This window comes from Monomorium pharaonis, chromosome 1 (assembly GCF_013373865.1).
Source record: "Monomorium pharaonis isolate MP-MQ-018 chromosome 1, ASM1337386v2, whole genome shotgun sequence".
Taxonomy (NCBI): domain Eukaryota; kingdom Metazoa; phylum Arthropoda; class Insecta; order Hymenoptera; family Formicidae; genus Monomorium; species Monomorium pharaonis.
In genome coordinates this window covers 19,420,467-19,435,027 of record NC_050467.1, presented here as the reverse complement: position 1 = coordinate 19,435,027, position 14,561 = coordinate 19,420,467, and the positions used below count along the sequence as shown (strand labels likewise).

The 14,561-nt window shown below is 33.9% G+C and overlaps 1 protein-coding gene across 3 annotated transcripts in view; it reads left to right on the top strand.

The window, feature by feature from the left end:
* Nucleotides 1-14,561, top strand: part of LOC105833559 (prominin-1-A) — a 90,291-nt gene that overhangs the window by 72,202 nt on the left and 3,528 nt on the right. For all 3 annotated transcript variants that reach the window (XM_036286528.1, XM_036286520.1, XM_036286518.1), the window contains 6 exons: nucleotides 155-342; nucleotides 3,506-3,601; nucleotides 6,242-6,444; nucleotides 8,673-8,808; nucleotides 13,135-13,305; nucleotides 13,768-13,864. In XM_036286528.1, coding sequence (XP_036142421.1) covers nucleotides 155-342; nucleotides 3,506-3,601; nucleotides 6,242-6,444; nucleotides 8,673-8,808; nucleotides 13,135-13,305; nucleotides 13,768-13,864 — 891 coding nt within the window. The remainder of the gene's footprint in view (nucleotides 1-154; nucleotides 343-3,505; nucleotides 3,602-6,241; nucleotides 6,445-8,672; nucleotides 8,809-13,134; nucleotides 13,306-13,767; nucleotides 13,865-14,561) is intronic.

Sequence of the window (14,561 nt, the reverse complement as noted above, 5' to 3'; positions counted from 1 at the left end):
CTATAATATTAATAGCAATATGAAGCGAGAATAAATGAAGTTGGAAGAGAGAGGTTTTTTAAGTAGGCAGCTATTCGTCATACTACGACGTTGAGAAACCTTTTACCTAAAGCAAGCACTCACTACGTTATTCATAATCTTTGATGGCTTTCAGGTCTTGCATGGTGACAATGATAATATGCAACGAGGCGGTGGCGGTCGGGATCGAGAAGCTCCCCTTGACAGTAGAGACGGCATTGCAGGATTTAAAGGATTACCACGCGGACACCACATCACAGCTGCGAAAGTGCCTCACGAGAAGTTTGGATGTTGCCAGCGAAGCGATCCTCGCGGATCTAGACAGTGAGTGAAATTTTCTTTCTGGTGATATTAAAACAGTGAACGCGAAGAGTTTCCGGGCAAAAAAAAGCGCATCATCGTTCTCCATTTTGTTACGTTCAATGAAGACAACGTGTAAAAACCATTTAACTGTAGCAGCAACTACAAACACGATGCCTGAGGTGCTTGCCGAATGTTCTTTCTTGGCGTGTTACACGTACGTAACCCAGTTACTATAATTGCGTTCTGTCTTAAATGCGCTGGGTGATTCTTCCAGACTTTCTACTTCCGCTCGTTACGACCGACGTGTGAGAAGTATAACGGGTACAAACAGAAGTAACAGAAAAGTATAAGCAAAAGAAACATTAAGATTATATAGACTTTAATTTAAATTTTTTTTCAAAAATATATAGAGATTATAATGCAAGATTTTTATAAAGCATTGTGATATACGAAATGCTTAGAACATGAAATAAAAAATTGAAGTGTTTTCATAAAATATTTACACATTTTAGTGTAACATATTTTCCGCGCTAGGGGGGTTTTTTTTTAAAGAAAAATTCCTTTCTTTCTGTTGCGAGAAAGAGAATTTTTCTCTTGTTACTGCTAATGGTAAATACAAAATACAACTCTCGGACAATTAACTAATTTCCAGAGTTAAATGCGGAAAGTGGAGAACCGCTTGCGGTTTGATTGCTCGACTTTGCTTTGATGCAACATAGCGCTTGTAAGCGCTCTTGATTCTTGAACAAAGCCGCAAGCTGGCTGATTTTACCACTAAATCTGTAGGCCGTTTAACATTACAATTATCTGTACGATATCGATTTTAATCAGATACATAAATTTAACCACAAATGTGGTCACACGTGGAATTAGACTGTTTAATATAGAACAATTTAATAATGTATGCAATGTATATTTGCACTTAAGCAACTTAAACCGCATATAATTGCACAACGCATATAAATCTAATGTTTGAAAAAATCTTAAATGTTATAAATTTTAATATTATAAATTTTATTAAAAATCTGAAAGACTTTTAATATTAAATTTTTGCATTATATTAAATTGAAAAACCATTATGTAACTAATGTATTAAAAATGTAATAACCTGTAATATTTTCGATACATGAATTAATATGCATACAGCAACATGAGAATATACTATATGAATAATGAAGAACATTATCAGACCGTCGGATTTTTCATATTTATGACTAATTAGCTTCAACAAGAACCGAACACTAATATAAAATTGTATTAATAATTTGGATAGTCTGTATTTGATTATTTTTATTCATGCTATACATAATATCAAAGTAAATCTGGCACAGGGTAATTTCTTGCCGTATGCTGCCAGAAATATTTTTAGTTAAATGGTGTGTAACGCTTATGAATTATATACACATTTGCATTTACGATATATCCATAATATGTTTGACGCATTCGCTGGCAAGTTGGGATATTTTTAACCGTTCTCTCGCAGGACTGCTAGCAATATTTTATGCTGCATTCATTTCGCTTGTGCGCGTATGATAAATTTATCTGCATGATAAATTTATCTGTTAATGGTATAACGATTTAGTTGATTTGGCTGGTGTTCAAAAAAGTGCGCGAGAATAATGTGTACACGATAAGGAAAAGCGTTTAATCTTGATAATTAGAATAATTCTTTTCTTAGAAGGAGGAAAACGCCGTGCGTTACACGCGAACAGAGCGGCAGTTCTCTTTTCCACCTTGCTAGCACTGCATTGTTTCCATTTTACTCTATTTGAAAAACGAAGTGCTTTAATTTCCATTTCTGACAGAAAAGCTATAAATCTTCCGCACGTTTATTTTTGCAATGCGTAAATGCGGTTATACGATCTGCCCTTTATTTCCAAAACGGTGAGTCATATATCAAATAATATTCCGTTGCTGCCCATAATACGGAACAAAATGCGAAGCACATTCCGACCATTAACTCATTATGCGCATCGTACCGGGCATATTTCCACTAAATTGCAAGCGATCTCAAATGTTTGCGGACTTCTTTCCCGGCGGTATTCCGCGATGCGATTTGTGATCTCGGCACATTCTAAACTGCACGCTAATCGAACGCATGAATTATCAATCAAGGCGAAGTGCCGAGGTCCGACGCCACCGTCTAATGACAACGTTTCTCGCGAACGGTGAGACGTATAGGCGCCTAATGAAAGCTATTGACAGTCTATAATTGTCGGGTAATGGGTCCATCGCCACTGGTACGTTAACAACCCCCTCTCCTGGTAAATTGAGCTCGTTAGTGCAATGCAACCACGGGCATTATGCATGGCCGGTACAAAGCCCGACCGTGCACACCCGTCGCCGAGCCGTCTTGATTTCAGATCACGTACCGCGCGCCAAGTGGAACGACAACGATACGGTTTATCGACAACGTGACTCGTTTCTTTCGGAGTCCATATACTGAGAGCGTATATCATAAGAACCTCCGGCCGCCGAATCGCACCCCCTCCTCCCACAACCTCCGTCCTCGGGATCGATACCGCAAATTAAACTCGAGATTCCGAAGTATTGGTCGGCGTAACCCACGGCGGCGCGACGCGGCGTGTGTTTACACGAAATATCGATTTTCTGCCATCCGCCAGAAATTCTCCCGAGCGGCTGCCTCGCGCAAGAAAATACATTTTTAATTGTTATCAGAAATTTTGCGTCGCCGTCAAAGATCTGCATTATCAAGCTACCTGTTTTGCTCGAAAATTCCTATCAGATCGCGATAACCGACGCGCGGATACAGGACGGATAAATTATTACTGCCACGCACCGACGTGACGGGATTTACAATGTCGCTTTTGCGTTTATATACTACATGGATATCGCGTGTTCGTTAGCCCGAGGCGATCACGATCCATTTTTAACGTTTATCCTATCACGGCTCTTTATGCGCTATCCGTTCAATATTCTAATAATTTTACACTTTTGTTGAGCCTTCGAAACTGTGTATACACGTGATCGGCAGGAAGCGCTTTAATAGAGCGGCAATATATTATCAAAAGTACAGTCCTGTGGAATATTAATTAAACGATCCGTGCTTGTGACAACGACTGTTCTTTGTATATGCATGCGCAATATTTGTATGTTAATGGAATAATCTGTTGACTGTGTGAAGGCAGACGCAGCGCGCTAACGTTTCGCACGTGTTTTACAGATGTCGAGGAATTATTGGGCAAACCCGTGCAGGCCGAACTCTCGGCCGAGACTGGACTTGACGTGGCACTGGATGCGCTCGTTGACCTGGGAAATGGTAAAAGCTGTAATAAAAATTGTTTCATATGAAAAGGTAGGATGAAAGATTCGATATATGATGTCAAAATCGTATAATATCAAGCGTAATCTCTCCATCCATCTCTAATCTCTACGTGTGATTTCTATGATTCATTGTATTAATTTCTCAAAGTGCATATGAAATGCATATTTTACGGCGCAATTTAGTCTACGAAAATCTACACCACCGCAAGATATCACGAGAATTTTGCGGCTACGCGTATTAATAGTCTCAAGTAGAGTAGATTCTCTCTTAACTTATCATCAGATATCCTATTAGGTAAAAGATCTTTAACAGCGGGAAATTAGCACCCTTTGTAATTACGACCGCTGTATCCGATATGAATATCGCCGCGAATATCCTGCATCAATATTTGTCAGAGTGGCAAGGCGGGATGTTCGGGCGAAATATTTGAATATTCATAACGCAATATCTACACAACGTACTCACGTCCCATAATAATTTATACATGGAATAATACGTACAGTGTGAAAGAGCGACGTCGTTCACTCGCAAACTGCGCGCGGCCACAATAAATCTGACGACTTCTCGGTGGTTTCATCGGATTCTGCAGTGTGTATCACGCGATCATTCATCCATTACACCATTTACTCATCACTCAAGATTTCATGTTTCGATAGAATAAAAGCCATCTGTCAAGCCACGTTCGTTAAAATTTCATTAACTTTAAACGAATGACTTTTGTAAAAACGGCACCGAAAAAGATACCAATTTCAATTCCTTTTACTACCTAATGCATATCTTTACGCTATAATTGCTTTTACTACGTATATGCAGTACCAACGATATTGAATATCTGATAGCGTTTAGTTAATCTATCGCATGTAATTAAGACGTCTGTGTGTCAGATATATAGATGTAACATGCTGCTTTTGGGACCGCCAATTTACCCGACGTCACGGCTGGTTTAGGTTGTTTCTAGTAACGTTATTCGGTCTTCAAATGAATTCACCGCCATTAAGTGACCTTCTCGACTTGGAGTGTCACTTAGTCACGGTACTAAGTTACTAACAGTATACTAACTAAATTAGCAGGTACTACCGCAACTACGAGCCTCTCACTCTTGCTATCTCCTTTTGAGCAGCTCCTCGCCTAATCACTACACGTGTATCATACTTACACGCTGTACTTAGTGCTCTCTACTGGGTGTTCTGAAATAAATTTGCAATAAATACACACAAGAGTTGTTTGCTCACAAGAATTGTTAATGAAAGCTACGTGAGAGAATAAGTCGTTTTTTTTTTTTAAATAAATTGAATTGTTTTCTTCTACGGAAAATTTGTTTTAACCAACAATTTATATGGAGAGAATTTGTTTCTTAAAATTCAGAGATCATGGGACAACACTGCTTTCGAAAACAAATTTATTATAATTTTAATAAAACTTTACCAAATCGTTTTATGTGTTACAGAATAGTTTGATTAAATTTGAATAAAAATATGGTAAAATTTTTCGAAATCCGTGTTGTCTCACGATTATTCATGATTTTGGAGTTTAATTCTAAGAGAAAATTCTCTCCGCATATGTACAGTTCGTCGATATACTAAAAAGTGTAAAATTATGTTGGCTTTAATGTAGACGGAAGCCTTGCGAAGTAAAAGTTGAAGTAAATAATAGGCTGCCGATATTGAGCTAACATAAATAAGAAGGGCAAAGTCACACACACCACCCACGCTTAAAAGTTTTAATTAGACAAAATTTTAACGGTGTGCAAGCGTATGAAGTAAAGTTCTTAGAGACTTTACAGTTTGATCCACATGATGATTATTATTAAACGTTACATTCGTCTCTAAATGTATTATTAATCAGTCCCGACATATTTATGCCTATTTTCTATATTTCTTTATACATACAACTGGTACGTCAACTATTTTCTATTATTACGATTTCTTTAATCTTTTTCTTCTCTGAGCGATGTTGCAATGATAAATTTGTTGTGCACACTGTATACCTTGTCTAGGAATGTTGCCACGGGGCATGACTCGAGGATTGCTTTCCTTGAGAATTAATTTAAGTAACGAAAACCTATTATACAGTGGTAAGTGCTCGGAGACATGATATCGCTATCGTATATTTCTCATCAGCGCGCACAAAGTCTAATGCGTAAATGGCGAGTAGCGGCGTCTTATAAATTGCTTCGTTATACCGCGCGTTATTACTTTCGGTTGTCGGCTAATAGTTTGATAGCTTACTCGAGCATCCAGTATGTCGAAAGTTTGTCTCGAGATTATTAAGTCCATCGAGCTGAGTTATTATCAGAGACGCGAACGAAGATAAATGTAGATAGTTATTAAATTATGAAAAGAGATTTTACACTAGTGGTTTGAAGTGGACTGGTATCGTTCGTAATCATGTCTGAAGTTTACCTTCTCGCTGAGAAACAAGCATTCCGCGTTCGATAGGTGTCAATGTCGGCATTCAGTTTTATAATAAATTGAGCGAGAGGCAATCCAGGCTCATTTGGTTTTCACAGTGTAAACCTAGATGATTTCTGTACTAGTTTCTAAAAGTATTAGGCAAACAAGAGCAAGAACAGTGAATACAGAATATACTGTATATATATATATGCCGTTAATGGTATCGTATCGCACGTTTCAGCGACGCAAGAGTTATCTGCCAGAACTGAATCTTTGCTCAGGGAGGGTGAGAGAGCTCGCGAACTCGGATTGGAATTGAGTAGGGAAACGGACGAGATACGACGCGACTTGGAAGGTGCGGTGAGAGCATGCTCGGGTCCAGATCGTTCTCTTTGTGCTGTCATTGACTCTTCGGGGATTCGCTTGGATCTACGGATAGAACGGGTGAATAAACTTTACGATTGACGTTCGTTCGGTCTAACGCATTTCGAGACTCAATGGTATAAACGATTCGATTCGCGGCAACATTTTCATTATGCTCCTTTGTTTTATTTATATAAAACAATGAAAATAATTTAAAAAATACGCGTGGTAAAATGCATTTACTTAATAAATAATTAAAACTGTAATGATTAATGTTTGTATAATCCAAGAGCTCTAATAATATTTATCTTCCATTATCTCTCGGAATTTTAATTAAAAATTTCTTTCTCTTTCTCTCTCTCTCTCTCTCTCTCTCTCTCTCTCTCTCTCTCTCTCTATCTCTTTCTTTTTTTATATTTACGTGTGACTGAATAAAATGTGTTTTTATATTTGTTTTTATTTTTAACACAATTTTTCTTCAATTATTTCATTTTTTAATGTTTTTAATTACGTATATTATTATAATTGATATATGAGTTTATAGTGATTGTAATTTGTAATTCAATTTCTTCAATGCCATTTAATAGTATTTTTGTTATATATTTGAAAAAGTTATAAATATTAAATTTAAAAAGTAATTACGTTTAAATTGACGACTCTTAGAGTACTACAGCAGAAACTTTTCGAGGATCTCTTCAGTTGGTTTCTCTTTCGTTAATCACGAAGGTAACACACCTCCTCGCATGTACACGCAAATACACATAATAGTGGAGTGCCTTTAGATTTTAACTGTGGAAAAATTCAATACAGAGTAAAAAAAATTGTTTACCTCTTTAAATAACGAGTTTCTTTTTTTATTTAACAAAATAAGTGCAAAATTAAGGTTTTTGACAAGTAACTTTCTAATTTAACATTTCTTTTTTGATTAATGCCGCCAATCGAAAGAGCAGGAAATTTCACATAAAAAATGTTCATAAATTTTTTTTCAAAATCATAGTTAAAAGAGCTAGAATTTTTTTAAAGGTTTGTTATTTTGTTAATGACTTGAATAACGGCAAGTGCGGAGCACCCACGTGAGCCTGCGCGCTCGGCACAAATACGTCCCTCTAACTAAAAGAATATTTAAAAAAAAAACGATTGATTTTGATAAAACATACTTTAAATTAGAAGTTTAATATAATTTTAATGCAAAAATAACACTTTGAATATTAGTAATCGAAACATAATGTTTTATCATATGAAATTCTCGATGACTTGATTTAGTATTTTGCTTGATTTAGTATTATACTAAATTTTTAGTTTGAAATATGTTTTATCAAAATCAATTGTTTTTTAAAATATTTTTTTAGACGGATACTACGGACGTATTTGTGCCGAGCGCGCGAGCGCTCCGCACTTGCCACTACTCTAGGTCACTAACGAAATGGCAAGACTTTGAAAAAATTCTAGCTCTTTCAATTATAGTTTTAAACAAAAATTTTATAAACATTTGTTATGTGAAATTTCATGCTCTTTTGATTGACAGCATTAATTAAAAAAGAAATGTTTAAAAAGTTATTTGCCAAAAACCTCAATTTTGCACTTATTTTGTTAAATAAAAAAAAAGCTCGTTATTAAAAGAGGTAAACAATTTTTTCTTATATTTCGGATATATTGAAGAAGAAATTCCCGTTTGAGTTTACTCTGTATTAAATTATTCCACAGTTTTTTATGTTTTCTGTCTAAAGGCACTCCACTATAAATGATGTACTTCCCGATTCAAGTGTTCCAATTTTTGCATTGATCTTGAATGAATGCAACTTCGTAGATAATAGCAATTTTTTCCAACTTTTCCGCATCTTAATTTATCATCGATTTAATTTTTTCAATTTTTTTTTTAAGATAGAAATTGATCTCGATAAGTGAAGATGTTCTGAAAAACGTACAATTTTATTTGTTTCTCAAAATTATACTGCTATTATATTGTTTTCAAAAATTTCACTACTCACATGAAAAATATTAAACTTGCTATTTCAGACAATTCGTTTACTGCCGATACAATGTCGATGCATTCTTTACTTTTCGTATGAGCCACTCCATTCTTATATTACCAATACTGGTAATTTCAAAATAAACAAATCTAACTTTAATAACAAAATTTTAAAAAATTTAAATTTAATAAAGATCAATTTTCCTCATAGCAAGAGATATTAACGGAAATAATTATTTGTTTTCAGCTTTTAAAACGCACGAGCTTCAAAACGTTAGGTTTGCAAACCAAAACTTGTTTCGCTTATTCTGAAATACCCTCTATACTCTTTCTGTCGCAGCTACTGAGAGACGATCGTCTTCTGCGTCTACAGAGTACCAGTCGAGAAAATTTGACGGAAGCAGGACGCCAGGCTCGCGGGGAGTACCTCCACGTACCGGATCACATTGCCCGAACCACACTGGATGCTCGCAACCGTAGGTAGAATATTCACGGTTCCATTCCCGGTATTGCTATTATATCGAGGAAAAGTCAGGCGACCCCACATTCTCAATAGCGAACTCTGCTTCGATACAAACCAATTCCAGCCAAGCGTGAGTTGGAGAATTCGTGAATGCGAACTCTACAAAATTTAGTTGAGCATGTAATTACTATATATACTTGGCTGAGAAGAGCCAGGATGTGGGAAGGAGGCAGAGGAAGGTAGAAAGTGTGTGATATGCTATAGCGTCAGAAAAGTTTCCGACATTGATGCCATGTATTATGATACGTTATGGCACACGCGACTCCACGTGGAGATCGCGACGACACTTCAGCGTAGAAACTTTGCCGAAGAGCTTGTGCTCCCGAAGAAAGCTGAATTAGTGCCTTCACTGCCAGGTTTCTCTGGATGTTATGCGAGATGACGCGAATTAAGCTGGATAAATGGCTCACGGCGTTTCGCTGACAAACTAACAAATGACACGAACAATTGCTATTTCACAGCACAACTCGCTAATTTACGAATGCGAAAATATACTGGATATATATACATTACGTTTCTCATATTTATATATATATATATGTATGTATATTGTTTAATTAATTCTGTATAATTTTGTCATGATAGAAATTTTATTTTAATCTAATATATTACATTATAATAATGTAAGATTCTTGAATTTTAATATACTAATTTTATAATAATTTCAATTTTTATTTAATAACTAAAACTTAAAAACATACAGTTACATCATAATAAACAAAATTACAATACTAAGATTTTTGTTAGTTTTCAATTAATTCCGTGTTTTGAATAAACGTCAGCTTATTCATGCAATAATTCTCATCGCGAGCTAATTCGGATAGCAATCGGGAAGAAACGTAATCCGCAGCTGCAAATAATAGATGAGAAAGGCAAAAAAAGAAACGAAAGTGTGGTAACATTTGCTGCGATTAAACCGTAGCAAATGTCGATAAATCTCACTTTAGCTGATCGTGGCACGGAACGCGTCCAGCATATTTTGACTGGCTTAGGGTGAAGTCTTTATGAATTCATGAAAAAGCTTCAAAGAAAATAAGTCTGACAGATTTTGCAGCATAAGAATTGTTTCTATCGTGCAGGTGCTCGGAAGTACAGAAATATATGTATATACTTGTCTCAAAACATTTTGCAGCAGCGACGCTCGGTATTTTAAACACTAATATCAATGCGTTTCGTATAATTTAAAAACTTTTGAAAACGTAAAGGGAATAACGGCGAGGAAAGCCCACTTGGATAAAACAAAGAATGAATTTTTTACGTTAAAGAATCTGATTATATATATATAACAAATGTTTAGAATTCTACATATTTTGAAGCAGATGATACAAAACTTCCGAAAACTTTTTTTGAACGTTTCACGTAATCTTTCATAAACAATATTTCGACGTGAAGTCAATATCGAGGAAACAAAAATGCAATAAAAAAGGTAGTTCTAAAGAAAATAGTCTTTTTATAGATTCACAACGCTCACGGTTATCTCCGTCGAGAAAGTGTGTTCTTCTTCGATATTCTCTCTTATCTATATTATGTAGCCTTATCTGTATATCGTGTTAGGAACCATGATATATTTAAGACATATTATAACTTTGAAGGAAAGTAAACAAACCGGACTGAACCAGATCACGTTTTATCGCAAACAAAGTTGAGAAAACACGAACTTGTTAGTTCTCTGAAAGTGCATTTTGATGTTCTAATAATTAAGATACTTCAAACCGACACAATTGAAAAAAAGTTAAGACAAATACAACAGCAGTATCTTTTTTTTACCTTGACAAAATTATATTTATATATAATTTACTTGCACATGAAGTGATGAAGATTAAAAGACTTTGATATTCTTCTTCATCTCTTAAACATCTCCAAAGCATATAAGAGCGTGATTTTGCTCAATTCTGTTTTCACCAAGGTTTATAAAGAATATCTCATTTCAAATTCAAAGCTTAAGTCTTTCAAAATGTTGACAGCTTTCAAGAAATATGTGACGTACATATTAATTCCGTGCTGTGATGCATAAAACGCGCATGAATTTTCAGGGTGAAATCCCGAATATATGTGAGCAACGGATTATATCCAAATGGAGAATTATTTCAAGAATTATTTGCAGTAATAGCTATATATATATATATATGTGTGTGTGTGTGTGTGTGTGTAAAATATAAGTTACCGACCAAAAATATATTTTAAATAATTAAAAAATATTTAAAACAAAATTTTTTATATAAGAATAATATGATCAATATTTAAAGACTTTGAATTTAATTTTATATATGGATTATTTTTTATAAATGCCATATGTCCATGCCTAATGTATATCGCGTGCATTTAGAATTATACGTAGGTACAAAATGCTCGTAGCTTGATATAAAAAAGAAACTTATACAATTCGCAAGCATAAATCATCTTATTAAAATATCACTTTTCGCTTTGTCCTCACATTCTCCCTTGCTCTTTAGACCGAGTCGTTTAGGGTAAAACGTCGCGTTTCTCAATAGCAGTTTTTGCGCACCCTTTCTGCTCTTTTTCCATGTCGTACTGTATAAACGATATTTCGTCACGGGCCGAGGGGATTTTGCGTCAGCGTTTCTGTCCTGTAGTGCGATGAGCACAAGACAGTGTGGTGGAAAAGGGAGAATCCGGGAGATTTTAGCCTTAATAGACAAACGAAATGCGGTAAATGCTTCGAGCAAACATCTTCGTGAACCCTGCGATCGTGTTATATATCTTTCCCGAGACACACGTATAAACTTTCACGATGGGATCGGTTGATTGATGCTGTGAGAGTCAAGCGTTGACGGCCTGTCATGTTGGACAATATCACAGACCTGTTCTACTTGCTGTCGATATGTGTGCTTTGCAAACGTATAATGATATAAACTTGAAAAGGAATTTATAAATGTTAATTTAATACGCGCACATATTACAAACGTATACATATACAGATTTATATACATATGATCTTATAAACTATTAATCTGTTTTTTTTCTAAAGTAGATAATTGGTTATAATTAAAAATAAAAGTATTTTGTAAAATTTTTAAGCAAAATTCTAAAAATGCAGAAAGAAAAATGAAGATATTAATTAAAACAATTTAGAGAAATTTTCAATTATAAATGTATTTATTTTTTTCTACGTTCTTTTCTTTCTTTTTATTCTAATTAGTTTTTACTGGCACGCAGCAGTCTGATTTGAATGACAGTATTACAAATTGTCAATTACAATTTATTATTTCTTTATTAAATAACTGCGATTAATAAAATATGGTAATTTTATATATATATGTATAAAATAAACGCGTACATGGCAATACAATTATATTATAAAATATTCGCAGAAGCGCTGATATAAACATGTTATTTAAAAAATCCGTTAAAGGTTGTTGTTGGATGGACATTGTTTTTTTCGATTAATAAAGCGTAAAGGAAATTATTAATAAAGAAGATTGAGAAGATTCCCGAAGGAATGAGAGATGATGGATACTACAGCACTGGAATGTCGATGAACCGAAGCGACGCGGACTTGTACTCCTGTCGACTTCTCTCAACTCGCCATCGACCAATAATGCTTGTCCTCCGTCGCCATCCATCGGCAGACAGATCCGATAGAGAGGTGACGGTCGACATCTAATGCGAAATCCATATCGCATTAATATTACTACGTGAAAAGAAAAGTAACAAAAAATTTGTAAAGGTTCGTCCCATTGCCGAGACGATAAAGTCGAACAAGCTTAATACCTGTCGATCGGAAGTTGTTATCGAACAGTTTCTGCACATTCGCGATGAACACGGGATTATTACAAAGAAAGTTTGGGTTGGAGTAATGTATTCTACATGCTAGATAAACGATCGAATTTCTTCGATGTAGAAATTCATGTTGAATTGACGTCTCATAACTTGCGTTTCTTTTCAAAAAGAGCAAGTTATTGCGGTTTTTCAGCTATCTTCTATTATCTTAACAATGTTTTTCAGTTGATGTGAAAATTACTACTTGAGAAACTTCAGAACAGTGAAATATTATGAGAAATATTATCGAATTAGCTTGAGAATCTTGTTATTTTGCTCGACAACTATGTTAATTGTAACTTTAAAAATATCACAAACTATTTAATTCTACATCAGAAATAATATCTAATAATAAAGTTAATGGCATTTGCTTATAAAAAAGATAAAATTTTGTATTATAAAAAAAATAGATATATATATATAACGCATTAAGATGTTTATATTTGTGAAATTATGAAACAACAAAAACCAATGAATAAAAATATCTATATTTCTATAGAGATTCGACGCGAGATCAATGCAGCACGTGCCAGAATTGTCGATCAAACGCGCACTATAGAAACAAACAGTTTTGAACTTTCTGAGCAGCTGGATTCTGCGAGGAGCTTCGCGAATTACGTTGTGCCTTATGTCATCTCTTTCGAGCGTATTAGATGGATCATTGGAATGGGTACGTAAATTTTTTAAATATTACATTGAATATTTTTGTGTTATTCACCGCACTGAAGTTTGAAATACAATCATAGACATTGTATGAAGCATCTTCTGAAAAATGGATTTGAGATGATTTGATAACATGAAGGGTTACATACGTTTTTGGACGTGCGTACAAACACACAAGAAGTGAAGCCACACAGTTAAATTCAAAATAGTTTTAATAAACATTATCACATTTTACAAAATTTAATTTTAAATTTAAAATTAATAAACAATTTAGGACTATTTCGAATTATTTATTTAAAAAGATATGCATCAAAAAGAAATAGTTTATATATCATAATTTAATCACATCAAAAATAATAAAATATCAATATAACCGAGTGTAATATATTACGCGTTCTTTAATTTTTAACATCAGAGCAAATATAAGGTAATGAATATAATGCATATTGTGTTTATTTGACGTGTGCAGCTAGTGCTTTATGCATTTTACCGATTCTTTCATTACTGATTGGAGCTTTGTGCTGTCGTTGCGGATCTGAAAATAAAGTGCGTCCAACTCTTTTGTGGTAAGCATTAATGTAATTCGTATAAATAACAGAAGTAGAAAATTTAGTTGTATTTTTAACAGTATTTTGTTTATTATCGCGAAATATTAGATAACATTTTACGTCATTAATCTTGTGTAATTATATAATCAGTGGATTCTCTTTCATTACCATGAGAGACATATTGAAGAGAAAGTCTGCATATAATATTGTTTGTAGTTTATCTGGGAAACATCAGATTATCCCACGAGAGATATTCTTCATGATAACTTCATAATTATTAAATTATTCAATAGAAAATTATTCATATTGAATATTAACGTAACGTAATGTAATATATTATAATACATTCTTTATGTATGCATCTTATGCATACTTATATGTATATATGTATATGTATTACAATATTAAGTAAACATGTATTACTACAGAAACTTAATAATAACAAATTATATTTCAGTTAAAGAGGAGATGGTATTATGCCTCTCTCCATTTATATTTGGTGCAATAATTTTATTAATAATCAATATTTTAAATTAAAAACTTATTTTTATTAATATAATTATGTGCTAATATATTATTTAATCGATTCAAGAGTTATAAAATATAAAATATTTAAAATGTTATTTATAAAAATGTGATGTCATATGATATACTCGAAATATGTACAGCTGAATAAAATGTTAAATAATAAAATAAGTACTCAAATGTACATATA